General features: G+C 35.4%; 1 protein-coding gene across 1 annotated transcript in view; it reads left to right on the top strand.

Moving 5' to 3' along the window:
- Window positions 1-17,847, top strand: part of ZPLD1 (zona pellucida like domain containing 1) — a 294,999-nt gene that overhangs the window by 208,250 nt on the left and 68,902 nt on the right. Inside the window, exon 6 of the mRNA XM_036219546.1 lies at window positions 14,813-14,913. Within this exon, the coding sequence (XP_036075439.1) occupies window positions 14,901-14,913 (13 nt within the window). The 5' untranslated portion in view covers window positions 14,813-14,900. The remainder of the gene's footprint in view (window positions 1-14,812; window positions 14,914-17,847) is intronic.

Raw genomic sequence — 17,847 nt, 5'->3', positions numbered from 1 at the left:
AATATGTAAGCCTACTATATCTTAGACTCTTAAGTAAAAATGTTAGAAACAGAAGAGGAAAGGATTTATCTAACACATGTCTATCTTTTGGTTTGCCAATATCTTGACTTTGATAAACCAAGCTGGTACAGCTCTGCTTAATTCTCTTGGAACACTCACTCTTCCAGCACAGTTATCATGCTGGAGGAAACCTAAGCAACTCCATAGAGAAGCCCATTGGAAAAGAACCAATAGTCTGAAATTTCTCACCAGACCTGAGTGAGCCTTTGTGAAATATATCCACCAGTCCCAGTTGAGCTTCCCAGCTCATAGTCTTGTGCTGTAGCAGTGGCTGCCCCCACTGAGCTCAGTATACACTGCAGATGTGTAAGCAAAATAAATGATTGCTATTGTACTTCTGAATTTGAGATTGCTTTGTTAGGCAGCAAATGATCACTATGTTGAAGAATCATACTTAACTTTGTAGGAATTAAATTTGGTAGTGTTTTCCAGAGTGGGCAAACTATAATCAATAGGCTCAATTATGAGCTAGGAATGGTTTCTACATTTTAAAAATGTTATTGAAAAGAAAAACCCCAAACAAACAAGCAAATAAGTGGAAACACAAAGAATATATAACAGAGTTTTATATGGCCTGCAAAGACTAAAATATTTACTATCTGAACCATTACAGAAAGTTTGCTGACCTCTGTTCTACAGCAATCCATCTTCTCTCAGATATTTTTGAGTGAATTAGTGTTACAAGTTTTGAGCTGGAAGAAAAACTTGACAACAAAAGGAATGCTCAGAAATCTTTCTCTAAGGACTTACCATAACTGTATTCCTATAACTAACTTAAACTTCAAAAATTGTTTTACATTTTATTTAGTACTAATGCAAATGTGTTGATTTCCCCCATTAAGATACAATAGACCATAGTTCAAGAAAATTTATTTAGGGTGCTTATACCTCAGAGTCATAAATTATTGAGCAGGAAATTTCTGAAAACATTTGTTTGAGATCTGGAAATAGGTATACTACTCTCTTTTCTCTACCTTCAAACACATACATCTTATACATCTATAAATTGTTATCTGAGGCTCAAGTAGTATGAATTTGAGAGGAAGGATATTTATATACATTCGTACTATATATGGTGATTATATATTGGTACTAAAGGTTTCTAAGATCAAAATTAAACTAGAAAGTGTGAACATATAACATAAAAAATTTTAGCATATATTTCTTAGATAGCTGAATTGACAAATTAAGACACCATGTTAAAGTCAACTACCAGTCCAGGATTGCGCTAAGCAACTGTACTGTTTCATGGGCTCAATATATCAGTAAAATTATAAGATCTTAGGAAAAAGTCACTTTCTCATAGTTGCTCTTACATTGAACAGATATTTTCATCATATATGTAGTTTCAGATTTGATCATTGCTGACATCCAAAGTTTACTCAGTGTACTATGAGGAATAAGACTATTTCAGTATAAAATATTTGGACTTAGAAAGGAAAGTAATACAAGTTTGGGGACTTGAATCCTGTTTATGCTTCTCTATTGAATTAGTGGGTGTGGGATGGAGAGATGTCTGAGGATAAGTAGATGTGACAGAAATCTTTCTTTCCTCATGTGTAAGGGGGTGGATTCATACTCACACATCACATCTATTCTGTGGAATCTTTTTTTTTCTTTTTGATAAAACTACTTATTATGTTTGAAAGCTAGAGTTTTGAGTTGTTAAAAATTTTAATTAGAAATATGTTTAGTATTTAAACTATCACTCTACCATTTGCCAATGAAATGTGTCAATGGAAAATCATGAATATCAAAGAAATGATTTCCACAATTAGTGTACCTTTAAGTACAGACTCACTCTGATCTTTACCAAGGGTCTTGGTGAATTTTTAGAGAAAACAACATAAAGCGGGCCTCATAAGGCTGTGCATAAGCCTTTGATAACTTGGAAATTTCTGTGGAGCTTTAATTTTTTGAAATACGTTTTCAGCGCAAGGTAAAATTGATGTGATGACATAAAGAAGCATAACAAATAACAACCTTTCAAAGAGATTCAACATAATTGTTACAAAGTGAAAAACCTTTTAGAACTCCCATACATTTCAGTGAGAATCGTGTTGTTTTCCATTATGGTTTTTATAGAGCTTCTGTAATGTTGGTTCATAAAATGTGTGTCTGCAGAAATTATCTACGGAAGTTGGAGGTAGAAAGACCTGCTCGGGCATCTATTTCATTTACAAGCCATCAATAACTAATGTAAGACATGACAATAATGCAACATTAAGGTTATACATTTAAACACAAAAGTCAGGAAATGCAAAAATCAAGGATCTCATAATAACATCAAACACCCACAGTGCACAGATAAAATATTTCTGATTGCTAATTATACTGTTAAGTGTTATACCTTAAAATGAAGCACATGAAATATGAACAAGCTAATGTTCTCCTGAGATACTTAAATTGCATTTCCTGGCTTTTATGTTTAAGTTGGAAACTTTAAAAGTTTCATTGACATAGATTTTTGTTTTTTATTTCCTTCCTTTATTTTTGAAGAAAATGAAAAAAAAAAAAAGAAAAGTCCATTGATCACTGATGTTGTTAACAGTGTTAAGAGTTACATTCAGTCTCCATAGAACTCTCTCAAGTGATTTTAAAGTTAGACTGGTAAAATTCACCAGAATCATGATCACAGTCCTCAGGACGTGGTCACCCATGCCTCTGAGCATGAACCTGTGGTTTGACCCTTTCATTTAAACATGGGACTGCCTTACTTAAACATAGTGTCTCTGCCACATTCGTAGATTTCTAAATTTTACAAAGTACAACTTGAAAGGGAATAGAGGGTAGTAGTGTGTCCATACCTGATAGATTTTCATTTGGGAAAAGCTTTTTAAGAGGGCAGTGTCTCCCTTTCAAAAGACTACTCTTCATAAGGACAAGGAAAAGAGAAAACACAGAACATAGCAGTTAAAAAAATAAATACCTGGGTCGTGAGATTAGAAACTGAAAAAATATAAATTTAAATAAGAGTATAGATGGCAAAGACTTCAATTGGAAACAAGGCTTCAGGAAGTAGATGACAACCTTTATTGATACTCTACTACTAATGATCAAAAGTCCAAACACCTGATATGGTAAACGAAGTCTTCCCCAATTTACCTCCAACTTACTTCTATGGTAGGCAAAATCATGTATCCCCAAAGATGTCCATGTCTTAATTTCAAGAATCTATGACTATTGTTACTTTACATAGCAAAAAAATATTTGCAGATATGATTAATTTAAGGATCTTGTGGTGGGGACATTATCCTAGAATATCTGAGTGAGAATATCCAAGTGTAGTCACATGATTTCTTAGAGGGAGAAAGGAGAGTCAGAGGAGACATACTGATGGAAGTAGAGGTTGGAGTTATGTGATCGCTGGCTTTGAAGATGGAAAGTGGCCATGGGCTAAAGAATGTAGACAGCCTCCAGAAGCTGGAAAAGCAAGATATAGATTTTCCCCTGAAACCTTTAGAGTGGAGGCAGCCTTATCGACACTTTGATTTTAGGCCTGTAAGACCCATTTTGTACTTCTGATTTCCAGAACGGTAGGATAACAAATTCATGTTGTTTTAAGCCACTAATATGGTGGTAATTTGTTACAGCAGAAATAGGGAAGTTAATACACCTCTACACACTCATGATGATAACATCATATTACCTTGTCTCGAAGATGACATCTATCGTAAGACACAAAACTAATTTCATAAGACTTGGAAGTGTGTACAAAATACAAAATACATTTGTTCTAAGAGTTAACAATAGCTTATCTTAATGCTGTTACATATTTTAATCTTTTTTTAAATATGACAATCAAACTTGGAGCCCATTTTCCCTATAGTCAGAATGTAATGATTCTGATTTTCTTTAAGCTATTAGAAATTGTATAGTTTGATTTTGACATGTTGCTTTTCATAAACCATGCTCACAATTTCCTTAGATATAGGCATTGTTGTTTCAAGGTGTTTTGTTTGCATTTGCTTCTTGTTAGTTCCATTTTTTAAAATTGAATTACGCATTGTGGGAAGTTTAATAGCTTTCCCTGAAAACCTAGTAGAAGCACTTGTTAGGCAGATGTTGGTGCCCCAGTGATAGTCACAATGCATGAATCAGCCATGATATGCTTCACTACCTTTAAAAGTCTTACGATTTATTCTGAAACACTGGGAATGTCTTTTGTCTCTAATTGTATTACCTGGATGTGACAGAGTCTTCTGCATACTCAAGCTGCCTCACAGCCCTCATCGTGTAATCCTTTTTGAAGATATTTAAGTGACAATTAGAGATCTATATTTCAGTGAAAATTAAGTTGCACATGATGATACCAATGCAAGGAATTCAAATGAGTTAATGAGCAAACACCTTTGGGCAGACTAGTTTCCTCTACTCAGGACAAAAAAACTGGGTTGCATCTTACTCCCCTGCCTTTCAGCTGAAAATATTTTATGTTGATTATATGACACATATGGATTTTTAGAGACATCAAACTGAAAAGACTTTCCCTTTTGGGATCTAGAAAATATGGTAATGATATGAACAATAGCTAATACAACACAGCCTTGATGAGGAAACAGAGGCCAAGAGAAGATAAATAACTTCCCTAATATCACAGGGGTAGCAGAGGCAGCATTCAGATGAGGTAGTGCTGGCTCTCTCTAAAGCCTGGCTTTACCTCTTCCCCCTTTCCTATACCCACAACCTATACTAAACTTTTTGGTAATTCATTACCATGGTGTTCTATTTCCAGCCTCTGTGTGGACTCCACTTCTCCATCTGACAACTTTTCTAAGCAGAGTGGCTATGAAAGCGCTCTAGATTCAAGTGACTAGAGTCTTGGCCCCCTTCACTTACTAAGATTCAGTGGCCTCATTTTTAAAACAGATCACTTAGTTCAAATCTCAGAGGTTTGTAGTGAGGATTAAGTAAAATAAAATAATACAGGTAAAATGTTTAGCAACAATGGCAGGCACATAAAAAATATATTTAATGAGAAAGAGGAGAAGAGGAAGAAAATAAGGATGAAATGTATGTTACTTTCTTTCCAACTATTTCTACCACTTCTCACAGTGTATTTTTCATATTCTTTAATTCAATTAGAGTTGGAAAACTTTTCTTGGCCATTGGCTTAGTGTATGCTCAGTGCTAGTTTTACTATCATCAGGAAAATTAATGGCGTTGCAAGAAATGTAAGGATGCTGTATAATAGGGAGAGCTTCTATCTAGAGTTAAAGAAAAACAGAGCTGAATACTAGTTAAAGGTGGTAAAGATAGTTTACTTCATATTATCACAACAGGGGAAAGAGACTTCAGTATTAAACTGACCTCAATTTCTAATACAACAAGGACAAGTGTGAATTTATTGCCAGGTAGGGGGTCAGTAGGTGTAAAATTACTAACAGGAGATATCAAGGTTAGGAAGATTCTTGCTAAACCAACTTAATAAGATTGTTGCTGAAGGCAAGATGATCAGATATCAAAGTGGGGGATGATGAATTTGATCAGATATTATCAGTGATCAGATATTGAAGATGCAGAGGTGACTTAGCAGTTTTTGATAAAACTGGGTTCAGCAGGGATGAACATGGAAAGCCAAGGTCAAGACCTAGTTAAGAAGAAAGCTCAGAGAAGCCCAACTAAAATTTGGTTAAGAAAAGACTTTTTGTCAGTGGGAATCAATGGCAAATTATGAGGGAAGGTCCTCTTTTCCTCCCCATTATCTCTTTCCTCTTACTTCTTACTTAATATAATCACTAATGGCAGATCTTCATTGGATAGACTAAGTAAAGCCCCTCCTTTGAAAGTGAAGGTTACTTGAAGAAGGAAGGTTGACAAGAGACTTCCCAATCAATGTGTCAATTAGTCTTGCTCTGATACTCAAAAAATAACCTTGGTACCTTCCTCAAGTATAACTTGAAAACAAGTAGAAGAACTCTGATGGAGTATTTTACAAATTAAAGTCTTAAATTTTGAAAAACAGAACTATTTGGGCTTTATTATGTAGGTTCCTTTTATTCTGTCCCAAAAGGTACATCTCTAGGTCTGGGGCAGCATAAATGCAGGGAGCTCATGGGAGTTACTACTCCTTACTGCTGGGTGAATCTACATGATGACATTATCTACTACTTACCTGTTCTGAATACTACTTCACATTTCCCTGGTCTAAATATGCACTGGAGCTCAACAAAATTTTAACAATTGTTTATTAAAGAATCTTGTATGACTTTGCCTTTTGTTTTCATAGTGTAGGCCGTTTCCTTCGCTAATCACTACAGCTTTTAAAGTCTCATATGTACTGATTGCAGTACTTCCTATCAGGTATTCGTAAAAACCTTTACTTGTTCTCAAGATGTGGTAAACTAAATAATAGTTTCTTTTTAGAACCATTTTTTGCAAAGTTGAGTTAATGGTGACACCTTCAATGTAAATGTGTATATGAACGCGTGCGCACACACACACACACACACACACACACACACACACACATGACAAGACACCTATAGATCTGTAAATTTAGTAAAGCAAGGAGTAGTTTGATGCTAAAAAATGAAAATTAGAGACAAAACTCAAGAAAGGGAAAACATTTTAGAACTTAGGATAAACTGTAATTTTTACTTTTCTCTGGCCTTTGGTATACTATTTATTTAGTGGGTTGTAGAGAACTTTAATATTTAACAAAGATCATATGAATAGACAGATTCACATACAGTATTTGAATAATGTAGGTAACAGAGGTCTAGAGAATTAGTGTACTTAGACAAAGAAGCGTGATTTTTCCAGCCTGGTCTCCTTCCTGTCCCTGGTTTGTTGTTTGACCTGAGGTGAGTCATTCTCTTCTTTGTCAGTGGTGATAATGAGTTCTCTTCTTTCCCTTTCTAATATAGATGTTGAGAAGGATGTAATAATCTCCTAACTGTCCTTTCCCTTTTCTATACTACCTGCTAGAACTACCTTCATATTACCTTTCTAAACCACTGCTTGGCACCCTAGACCCCTGCTCACAAATTCCCAGATCTTCCCAATAGTATGATATCCAAGGTCCTCCTCATTTTAATTCCAAGCAATTGCTGAACAACTTCAATGTGCTAGACATTGTACTGTGCACTTTTAATATTAACACAGTCTTCATACCACCATGAGCATAGCTATTTAAATATAAAGAAAATAGAATTTTTAAAAATATAAGTTCAAAGGCAGGTCTGTTGGATTACTGGCTTTTGCTCCTTCCATATGCATATTCATTCTGTTGCTACTTAGCTCTTATCTTTACACACACAGGTGCACATGCACACACACATGCACATTACTTAAAACTTTATATTTATGCCCCACTGCTTTGAAAAAGTATCCAAGTTGGGACAATAAAATTCAGGAGTATAAAGGCACCATTGTATTAGAAATAAAAGAAAACGAGAACTATGAAAGGAAGAAGAAACAAGCATTTCAACTCTAGAATGTTTCCCAAATCATTTACTATGCTACATTTGCACTACTACCTCTCCAAGCCTCTTGCATGAACTGCTTCAATGGCCACCCCACTCCACTATTATCCCTATATAATCCAAGTTCCATACAGAAGGTAGAGTGATTATTTTAAAACATAAACTATGGCATGTGCTGAAAATATTCTATAATCAGGATACAGTATCACTCTCTACCATGACCATCAGGGCTGTATGTGATCTGTTTCATGCACAGATCTCAGTCTTCATCTCCTCCCCTTCCTCATCTATCTCACTCCAGTCATTGGTGGCCTTTTTAGAATAGTACATCCGGCCCAGGATGTTTTGCTTTCTTTGTCACCTAACCCTGGCATGTTCTAACCGTAGATCTTCATGTGAATAGCTTCTTTTCATTATTCAGGTATCAGCTCCTAGTTTGCTAGTTCCAGGTAAGTATTATGTAGACATACACTGTCTTTTTTTTTTTAATGGCTGTATTGTATTTATTATGTGGATGCAATTTAATTCAGTTAACCTGTCTTCTGCCAATAGGTATTTAAATTCTGCCTAGTGTTTTACAATTACAAAAAACTACTCAAAACAACAACACTGCAATATGAATGATTACATATATATAGAAATATTATAGAATATTTAATATTATATATATTTATAGAAATATTAGCCTGGATTGAAACAACTGCAACAAATGGTATGAAATGATTATTTTTGATAGATTTTGCCAAGCCAGAGAGTTTAATTTAATTTTTTCCAGCTTTATTAAGATAAAGTTAATAAATAAAAACTATATATAAAGTGTACTACCTGATGGTTCAATATATGTATACACTGTGAAATAATTACCTCGATCAAGTTAATTAACAGCCATTACTCCATCACCTCACATAGCCTCACATAGTTTTTTGTTGTTGTTGTTGTTTTGGTTTGAATGCTTAAGATTTATTTTCTTAGCAAATTTCAAGTGTACAATAGGTTGTTATATTGTATTAATTGTAGTCACCATGCTGTACCTTAGATCTCCAGAATTTATTTATCTCATAAGCGAAAGCTTGTTCCTTTGATTAACATCTCCAAATTTTACCTAGTCTTCAGCCCTTGGTAACCACTGTTTTACTCACAGGGCTTAATTTTAAAGCATAATTCAGTGAAGGACATTTTAGAGGGTAAACTAAGTTGTCATAAAATGTAGCTTCATGAAGCTCTAATTTTATCCAAAGATAGAGATTAGGAAACCTTTAGGAGTAGATGTCTTTAATAATTTTCCTTCATATACACTTTTCTCAGCAGGGCTTTAGGTGTGAATTTTTACTGAATATAGCCCCATGCATTCCAATGTGAACTAAAAGATGAGCCACAGGCTTAGTGGTACTGAAATAAAAACAAGAATTGACCTCTTGATTTATACACCAGAAAGCCTGGGCAGTATTTTTGTCTTGATGCTTCTTTATGGTGGTGAGCCTTTACTGAATATTCACCTCCTGCCTTCACCATGCTCAGAAGGACTAGCACCAAGGTCACCTCCTCCAGAAGTTTCCCCTAACTACACCAAAAAATGCTATCTTTCCCTTAACTTCATGCCTTCCACACTTACTAGCTGCACTATTTACTTGATTTTACAATCATGCTATACTTTTGCATTTATTATTTATTTCTTTTATACGTCTTTCTTCCCTCTCTTAGGTTGTGTGGTGCTCAAAGGCAGAGATGTTCCTGCACCCTTTTTCTTATTTCCAAATCTAATTCAGCAACTACCACATTCCGATATGAAAAATAAGAATGATCATGCTACTGACTGCCCACTACAGCTAATAGGACATGGACTTCTCACTATTGTTTGATCTAGTGTCCCTTTGGCCTATGATATTCTAGTTGGAGGCTGCTGACCCTGAGCAGGAGCTTATCTCAGGTGTAGAACATTTTTTTTTTCATATGACTTTCATAGCAATATGAGCCTGTGACCTTGGCTTCATTAGCCATTTTCTAACCAACCAAACCCATGACTACACATTTTTAGGGCAAAATTTCCATTATAACTAATTGTTAAACTGACTCTAAGGAGAAAGCAAACTACAGCCCTGGAGGAAAAAGCATCAAAAAGTTACCAGTGAGAGAAAGTTGGGGTTATATGGTCAGTCTGCATGTCATATACTGTGCTCCCTGTATAATGAGCTTTAGAGTGATCTCTCTCTCTCTCTCTCTCTCTCTCTCTCGCCTATCTATCTATCATCTATCTATCTATCTATCTAATCTATCATCTATCTATATCTATTAACAATCTATCATCTATCATCTCTATCTATCATCTATCTATCTATCTATCTATCTATCTATCTATCAATCATCTATTTATCACCTATCATCTATCTATCATCTATCTTATCTATCAATAGATCGATAGATAGATAGATATGATATCTATACTATATCTATATCTAGATATATATATCGAAAGCCTACTTAAATTAAATTTTTAGACGCAGTCATTATTGATATTTTCACGTCCTGGCATTGTGACATTTGTCAGGCTTGTACAATCTGCTACTACTACTGCAAAGCTAAGTGTCTTAACAGTTGTATATGATGTGCATATAATGCAAGGAAGCTTTTGTTCTGATCTCTTCTGAATGTTTGATTGACAGCTTTTGTTCTGATCTCTTCTGAATGTTTTGATTGACAGGTTGTCTTCACAAGATGCTTTAAAAGGCTAGATACTACTCTTGGCCTGTTCCTAGAAAGAGAGCATTAACTGTGTCTAGTGGTCTTTGAAATGAGGGATTGGGCACTTAGGTATCAAGAGTCATGACAGGACCCAAACCAACTAATTTTGCCTAAATTTTAGTTTGTTATGTTTGGCCTTTTGACATGATAATTATTGGCTTACTGCTCTTTGTTATGAAAAGGAAACTACTGAGTAGAATGCTAAGTAGACTTGACATGGAAACCTCCTTTATGAGTGGTTGGGTTATTTGAGTGCTCACACGGTTGCTACTCAAATATTAGACACACAACTGCAGTAAAGGGGAGATAAAAAAAAATGAAGGAGAGATAAAAAGTAATTAGGTAATTTAGGCTACACAAACCTTTTCACCTCATTCTTGTTTTCAAAGTTTAGATGTTTTGAAAACAATTTTAACTAAAGTCAAGCTGAAAAAACTAAGGTTATCCCTATAATGAATGTGTTTGTAGGCAAAGGCATTTTTTTCCCCTAGAGATCTGATTGCTTCTTTTAACAGCTCCTAACTGACAATCCTTTTTAAAAGTAAAAAAGTATTATATGTAATTTTTTTAAAGCCTTGATATACTGTGGCATTTCTTGGCCCACAATATTTTCATAAATGCTTTCTAGTGACCTTAATTTTAAAATCTTTACAAATGCTTGTTCTCAGTCAATTAAGGTGCAAAGAAATGCATACAGCACTGCAGACCAAAAAAAAAAAAAAAAAAAAACCCTAAAAGTGCAGGGTTGTTCATGTGGTGTCCCTGACTTTCTGAGACAATAGAATATTATTTGTTGATTATGTGGAAACTTCTTTAATGCCTCATCTTCACTCGAGCAAAGACCCAAAAATGAAAAGATGTCAAGTTATTTTCTTCAGGTTGGGTTGTGTGAAGGTGATGTCTTCAGCTTGCATTGTTAAAGGTCAAACAATGAGTGGATTTAAAATGATCCTCATATTGATAAAAGTTGTGGCTGTGGGTTGGTGATAAAATTAAAATAATTATTATTTTTTTAACCTTTTATTATGGGGAATTTCAAACATGTACAAAATAAATAGAATAGGATAGTGAACCCCTGTATGTCATCACTGAGCTTAAAATATTATCAATATTCAACCATTCTTATTTTTTTATCTTTGTTCCCAGTGACTCTGAACCCCTACTCAATTATTATTATTATTGTTATCATCATCATCATTATTATTAACCTGTCTTTTTGTGAGCTGTAAAGACATCGAAATGCACAAATCTTGGCTGTACACTTTTTTACAAATAAGTATACCCCTGTAACCTCACCTATACCGTACTCAGCAGTGGGATTTATATTTATTACTGTGAAAGGTATAAATTCTGTACTATTCATATAGAAGAGAGGAATTTCTCCCTCCATCTACTCCTTAATGTTCAGGCTTTAATATTCTTCTTAATTATTTACTCTAAAATATCCTCTCCTATGCCTCTTCAAGGTACAAAGAAGAGGAGATAGCTGTCATGAATTGAAGGAAGGCAAAGCTGAGGAAAAATCTTCAAGTCCAATGTTAATTCTTACTTTTTTTCCTTTGTTAGAAAACTGGTTGAATTAAAGTCAAATGGGTTACCTCAGTAATTTTTACCTAAGAGAGAAAATATTTGACTTTTCTTTGATCCCTGGTAATTTGTTTGATGTAAATTAGTGGCTTCATCATATCCTTATATTTCTAAAACCTATTAGTAAATCAGGCAATTGATAAAATTTTAGTTTATTCTGGTATGTTTTAGCTGTGGTTGTTGAAGTTGCATCAGTATGGTTGAGTGGAGAATGGAACATAGGATCTCTGGGGCATACTGGTGGCTGTAAGCAGCAAACAATGTAGCTTAAAATGTTTCTACTCTGCCTGTGTTTCCTCCTGGCTTTCCTCAGCCCCACCTGTTCAGACCACTACTGATGAATAAGCGCTTAATTCTACGTATAAGAGATAGTCACAGTATTTCTTTCCTCTATTGGCATTGAAAATTACAAACACAAGGATATTTTTTAAATCAAGTCAGAATTCTTCACTGTTGTCAAGATATTGTTACTTATTCATAGTCAGTGGCTATTTGCAAGGCTGATCATTATAATTCTGCAGAAAACTGCCTGTATTCCTGTGTCACTCTTGAATAATCAAAATCCAGGGCTTCAGTGAGGGTGCTCCTCATTTACAAGGTTAATTCCTCCAATAGCAGTGTCTGCACCCTCACACACATTTTAGAACTGAGGATTTATTGCATAGGGCACAAACTCATTGAATATGCAGTGTAAATAACCTTATTAAGAATGCAGTGAGAGGATATACATTACTGTTCTGTTGGGTCAGAAGGGTAAACACAACAAGAAAATGAAGCATTTACTACTAAGTAGTCCAACCAATTTATTTTCCTGTGCCTTTTCTATTTTGAGCTTTTGAAACACTCTGTCTGGGTACTCTGCCCCCACCTAGGCATTTGTTTAGAAATTCTTAGTTTCAGAGGGTATAGGAACTGTCTGAGAGAACAATACCAGGACCTATGTGTTAACCGGTTAGAAGTGAGGTAAGGGTGAGTTAATAGTTAATCTGCTTTTACTTTTGTGCTCCAGGTGTTTCTATTAGGATTCAGCATAACATATGATGGAGACTTCTATCTGCCAGCATCAACAAAACTCTATTGAGCCACATCTAAGTGGTGAAACAGCTCTAAGTAGAGACCAGAGCCAAGATGAAGCAGGATATACTAACCCTTCATCTTTCTCCTGTATGGTCTGTATTTCCAGTTTAACTCTAAGTGCTTTGATAGAAGAAATTTGCTGTCTTCCTTTCTACCTAGAGACAGCACCCAGTATAGCGGTGAGCCAATAGGAAGAACTCCATCAGCCAGTTGTTTTCTGACACACAAGGTTGCATTTTACATAATTGAAAATGCCATATCAATGCTGTAACCCCTCAGGGCTCTTTACCTGAGGGTCACTTAGCTTAGTAATATATACTTTTTCTAGTCCTTGAAACAACAAAACATTTTTAGGTATTTTTAGAAAGACATCAGTGTCTTTCAAGCTAATAACAGTTGCCCTAATATTTTTTTACCTGACAATGATATGATTATAGATTATCATTTTCTGTATTATAAGTATTATAAATTGGAGTGGACTCATGAGTGAAGAGTATTTGGTATTATGATGATCTCAAAATAAGAGTCATACTGAGAGCATCTAATAATCTGTACATTTTTCTAAATAAATATTTTGTTGAGACTTACTCATTTGGCCCATTCTCTGGTTTGCAGGGAAAGGATGGGTTAATTCACTTTCTTTTATTCAGCTCCGTGAAGTTCATTTTTGACTTACCTCATCCTATTCACATTCATCTAAGGAGAAAGAGAGATGACTTCTCAATTTTCATTGTTCCAAATCTCTGCTTCATGGAAACAGAATGTTTGTTTTAGTTATAAATGTTAAATTAAATCAGATAGCCATGTTGACTATCAATAGCAGAAAGCAAAGAAAGATAACAGAAGACTTGGAATCATGTAGTGAAAGGAACAAGAAGCTAAAATTTTTGGAGGAGCATGTGTACATATTCCAGGTTGCTATGGATTCAAATCCATAAAGGTAAAATGTGTTAAATAAAATCTAAACCAATTGTCATCAATGTGTCGTCTTCTTACTTGTTGGAGACCAAATAATATGATATACCCCATATGGCTTTGGTGGTGCTGAATTCTGTTAAAAACTTTTAGCAGACTGCTTTAAAGTGTCTGCTTGAACTAGAGAGAACAGTTGTTCCCAATTCTAAATATATGTATTTTAAAGTCTGAACTGTTGGTGAAATAAAATTTCTCTTTTGTTGTCTTGTTTAACTCCTTTAACAGAGGCCTGGTTTGAGAATGAGAAGGTGTCAGCTCCATTCCTTGCCTTGGAGCTCACCAGCCAGTGGTGATATTGGGCACTTAGCTTGTTGGGGCCTCTGTTTTCTCTGTGTCAAATGAAAGGGTTGGGCTACATAATTTGAGGTTCCTTCCATCTACAAAATTCTCTATAACTTTTTAAAATTTTATTTTAATTATCATTAATTATATAATACTTATTAATGACGCTTAACTGTCCTCTCACTTTTAAAATACTAGAACAGAACCCCAGGAACATAAGTCCGTGATAAAATAAATTAAGGTCTGTTAAAAACAAATGGTTTCCTAACACCTGCATGTTGCTTTTATAATTAACATGGGGCAGTCAAGGGGCTTGTATACTGTGGATCTCCCTTCAGGAAATAATATGCCTTTCACATGGTCCTCATTACAAAGAATGCATTTAGATGACCACCTCCAGCCATAGCACCACAGAAACCACCTCAAGGGCTTAATCTGGCCAGTCTGTCCATTGTTCCTTTGTACTCTGGCCAATACTTCCTTAATGGACCATCTTTGCTCTGGAGCTCCCATCAGGTTACCTGAGGCATTTTCGGGTTTGCAGCACTGAGGCTTTCTCTGCCCATTTCTGCTCTCCCCATCTTTTCCTTTTCATGAGTTTTGGATCTGTGTCCTGTCTGAAAGCTTTTCCTACTTACCCGTTTCCTTCTCTTTGTCTTTTACAGGCACTTCCCACTCTTTATCCCCTCCCTGCCCCAGCGGACTTCTTGCACTCCTAACAACATCCCAGCATCTGCCTCCCAGAATAACTGAATGGACACATCAGGTAATCCATGACAGACTAGAACTAAAAAAAAGATAATTAAAGATACTTTTCAGGTTTGTTTGAAAAGAGACTTTTTTGTTACCTTTCCTCCACGTTTTCTATTTTCTCTCATGTAATGGAACATATTTGAAACTCGTTAGGTGCTTAGAGACCTTAATTTCAACCTTTAGATTTTTGACTAATGGAGAATGAGAGAAATATGAAGCGACTTGTCCAAGGTCATACTTAAACTAATAAATAACATGGCATTTTAGACCCTGTGTTTCAGTGAAGAGGTGGTCAAGACAGAAGTCTCTAACATCTCAGACCAGGCTTCTTACACTCATAGTTCATTATAACTCATAGAGCTATTTAAATACACATGCCCAGTTTAATCAATAAGTGGCAGTTTGGTCCTTCTTGGTGGTGTCTTTTATAGTCAGAGATAAGAGCCTCACAGAGGAGAGGATATTTGAGTCATGGGGCTATCTTTTCCAAGCTACTCTCAGTCTGGACCTGACTTAAGTCATAGAGGTCTCTCAGACCCTACCTTCCTGCACCGGAGTAACTAAAATGGAACATTAGCATTTGAATGGGGTTTCAGAGGAGTACTGTACCTTCTACTTGGTGTCCTGCAGGAATTTGTGACTTAACAATTAGAAACACAAATTTCTACATCAAGAGCAATATGTATGTAGTTGAGGGCAATTATGTACAGAGCAATGACAGACAGAAGAGACTGGGGTTCTCTGCAAAGATCACATCAGCACAGGGACCCGAAAGCAACCAAACTAGCTCATAGATGGTGGAAACAGATGAGGCCGATTAAGTCAGAGCTAGGGCCTGGACAGAGAGACTGTGTAACTGCTTCTGCCTCAGGGAGGGCCAGATCCATGGACGTGTGACCAGGGCAATCACACTGGACCCATGCTTAGGGTTCGATACAATGTGGTCATCTGGGAATTCTTAATAATTTTATCTTTAAATTTATATTTTGTAGTCAAAATCATCCCAGTGGGACAATGGAAGCTGCATTGGGGTCTTGGAGCCTCTATTCACACGTGGCCTTGCCTCCTGTCACTTTTCTACTCTCCCTGGTAGGGTGCCCAGCCACCCACTCCCTTGCCTATACCCAGTGACTTCTGGTGTCCTCTGCCCCCAGTGGGGGCTTAGGAATGGGTGCAGAGAGGACACTTGCGAGGGTCTGCTCTTGTCCAGTAGGTACCCTCATTCCCAGGGAAACATGACATTAAAAGCAAATAAAAGTCACCACAACAGGTTAAGAGACTGCAGAAGAATGAAAAAGCTTTTTCCTTACCCTTTGAATATGGGGCCCATATTTTCATTTCACACTGAGCCCTGCAAATTATGTATCCAGCTCTTACCTCAGGCTTTCATAAACATCTTTCTTTGCAAGGATTAGGAATTAGCAAGAGCATCGCTTTTTCAATATTGCTTTATATCCTGTATAATATATAAAGTATGTGATGTATAGTTCATATGTGTAATGTATAATGTAGTGCTATTTATAATATCACTATCGTTTCAAATCCTATTTCTCAGTTTTGTTAGGTTTAGGAGTTTGATTTAATTTTCCTCTGTAAGTATTAGCCTCTGGAAGACTGTTTCATGTCTGCCAAATGACAAGAGCTTCATGGATTAATTTAGTTCGAATTGATAAATGGTTGGAAATACTGATATTGGGGGACCAGCACATTTTCTTCTCAGAAAAGATGTCTATTTGGAAAATCAGATGATTTTAAGAAAACTCACATATAAAGGATTTAGATGATCTTTAGAAACAATGTTAATAGATTGGTGTGCAACCTTCTTTATTACAGGAACATAACTTCTGAGAAGGCTAGAGGATCACACCTGCCAATCTAGGTGCCTTGTTCTATGGAGTATGATAGGGATACAATTATAGGATATTAAATTCTTGATTCTTGTTTACCCAGGTTTCACCCTTCTGAAAGCTTTGGGTATTGCGACTTTGCAGTGTTCAATCCTACAGTTTATCAGTTATATTTAGGTGGTATCTACCATTATTTACAATTGCAAAACATTTGTAAATAATCTTTTAGGATGGATACCTTCCTAAATGATTGATCAAATGTATTGGTTATGGTTAGCTTTGCTTTCAGAAATTTATATTTTGCTTACTTTCTCCTCAAATTATAGTAAATTTTGATTAGTGTTTTATGCTAGAACTTTTAAAATCTGCTATGTTCAGCAGTTCTTAAAGAATAAATGACTTTTACTACGAATCATAATTTAAAATGTTGAAAGTTTAAAGAGAATGGCTAATTAATTCTAGGCCCTCTCCAATCTACCACCATAATTTAAAGTCTTTCTCTTTGAATGAAATCTTTAAGAACTACATTTTCTGAATATTTATGGTGTTAACATATTCATTTTATTTCTACAATGAGATGACAAGCTTGAATGAATTGTATAAATATTATCAGAAGTGTTCCGTATCAACTCCACCAAAATGAAAATTACCATCTTTTGAAGGTATTTTTCAATATTCAAGGGAATGATGCTTAACTAGTCCACTCTGTGGGTTCTGCGAAGTAAAATGCTGTTAAGGTGTAGTCTTCCTCAAATTTAAATTGTTGTCAGTACTCATGTAATAGAGATGAGAATTACTAAAGTATACTCTTTTACAGTTTTCCAGTTAACGTATGATGTGGAACTCTGAGGATTTAATTGTGTTCTTATTCAGAACTTTGGGAAGAACTGAAACTGCTTTTTGAGAGAAGTCTTGGTCATGCACAACTCAATTATTCTGCAGGAATAAAGATAAATTTTTCATATTTATTTAAAAATATACATCTCTTTATAGAGCTAGTAGCTAAGTCATAAAAAATCAGTTCATTAAAAAATGAAATATCCGTATTTCAGGCACTTTACAGAAATCTTAATTTTCAAATATATGTTACATATACTATT

Source organism: Rousettus aegyptiacus, unplaced genomic scaffold (assembly GCF_014176215.1).
Source record: "Rousettus aegyptiacus isolate mRouAeg1 unplaced genomic scaffold, mRouAeg1.p scaffold_m13_p_4, whole genome shotgun sequence".
NCBI lineage: Eukaryota > Metazoa > Chordata > Mammalia > Chiroptera > Pteropodidae > Rousettus > Rousettus aegyptiacus.
Note: the sequence above shows the minus strand (reverse complement) of the source record. Positions and strands in the feature narration are given on the sequence as shown.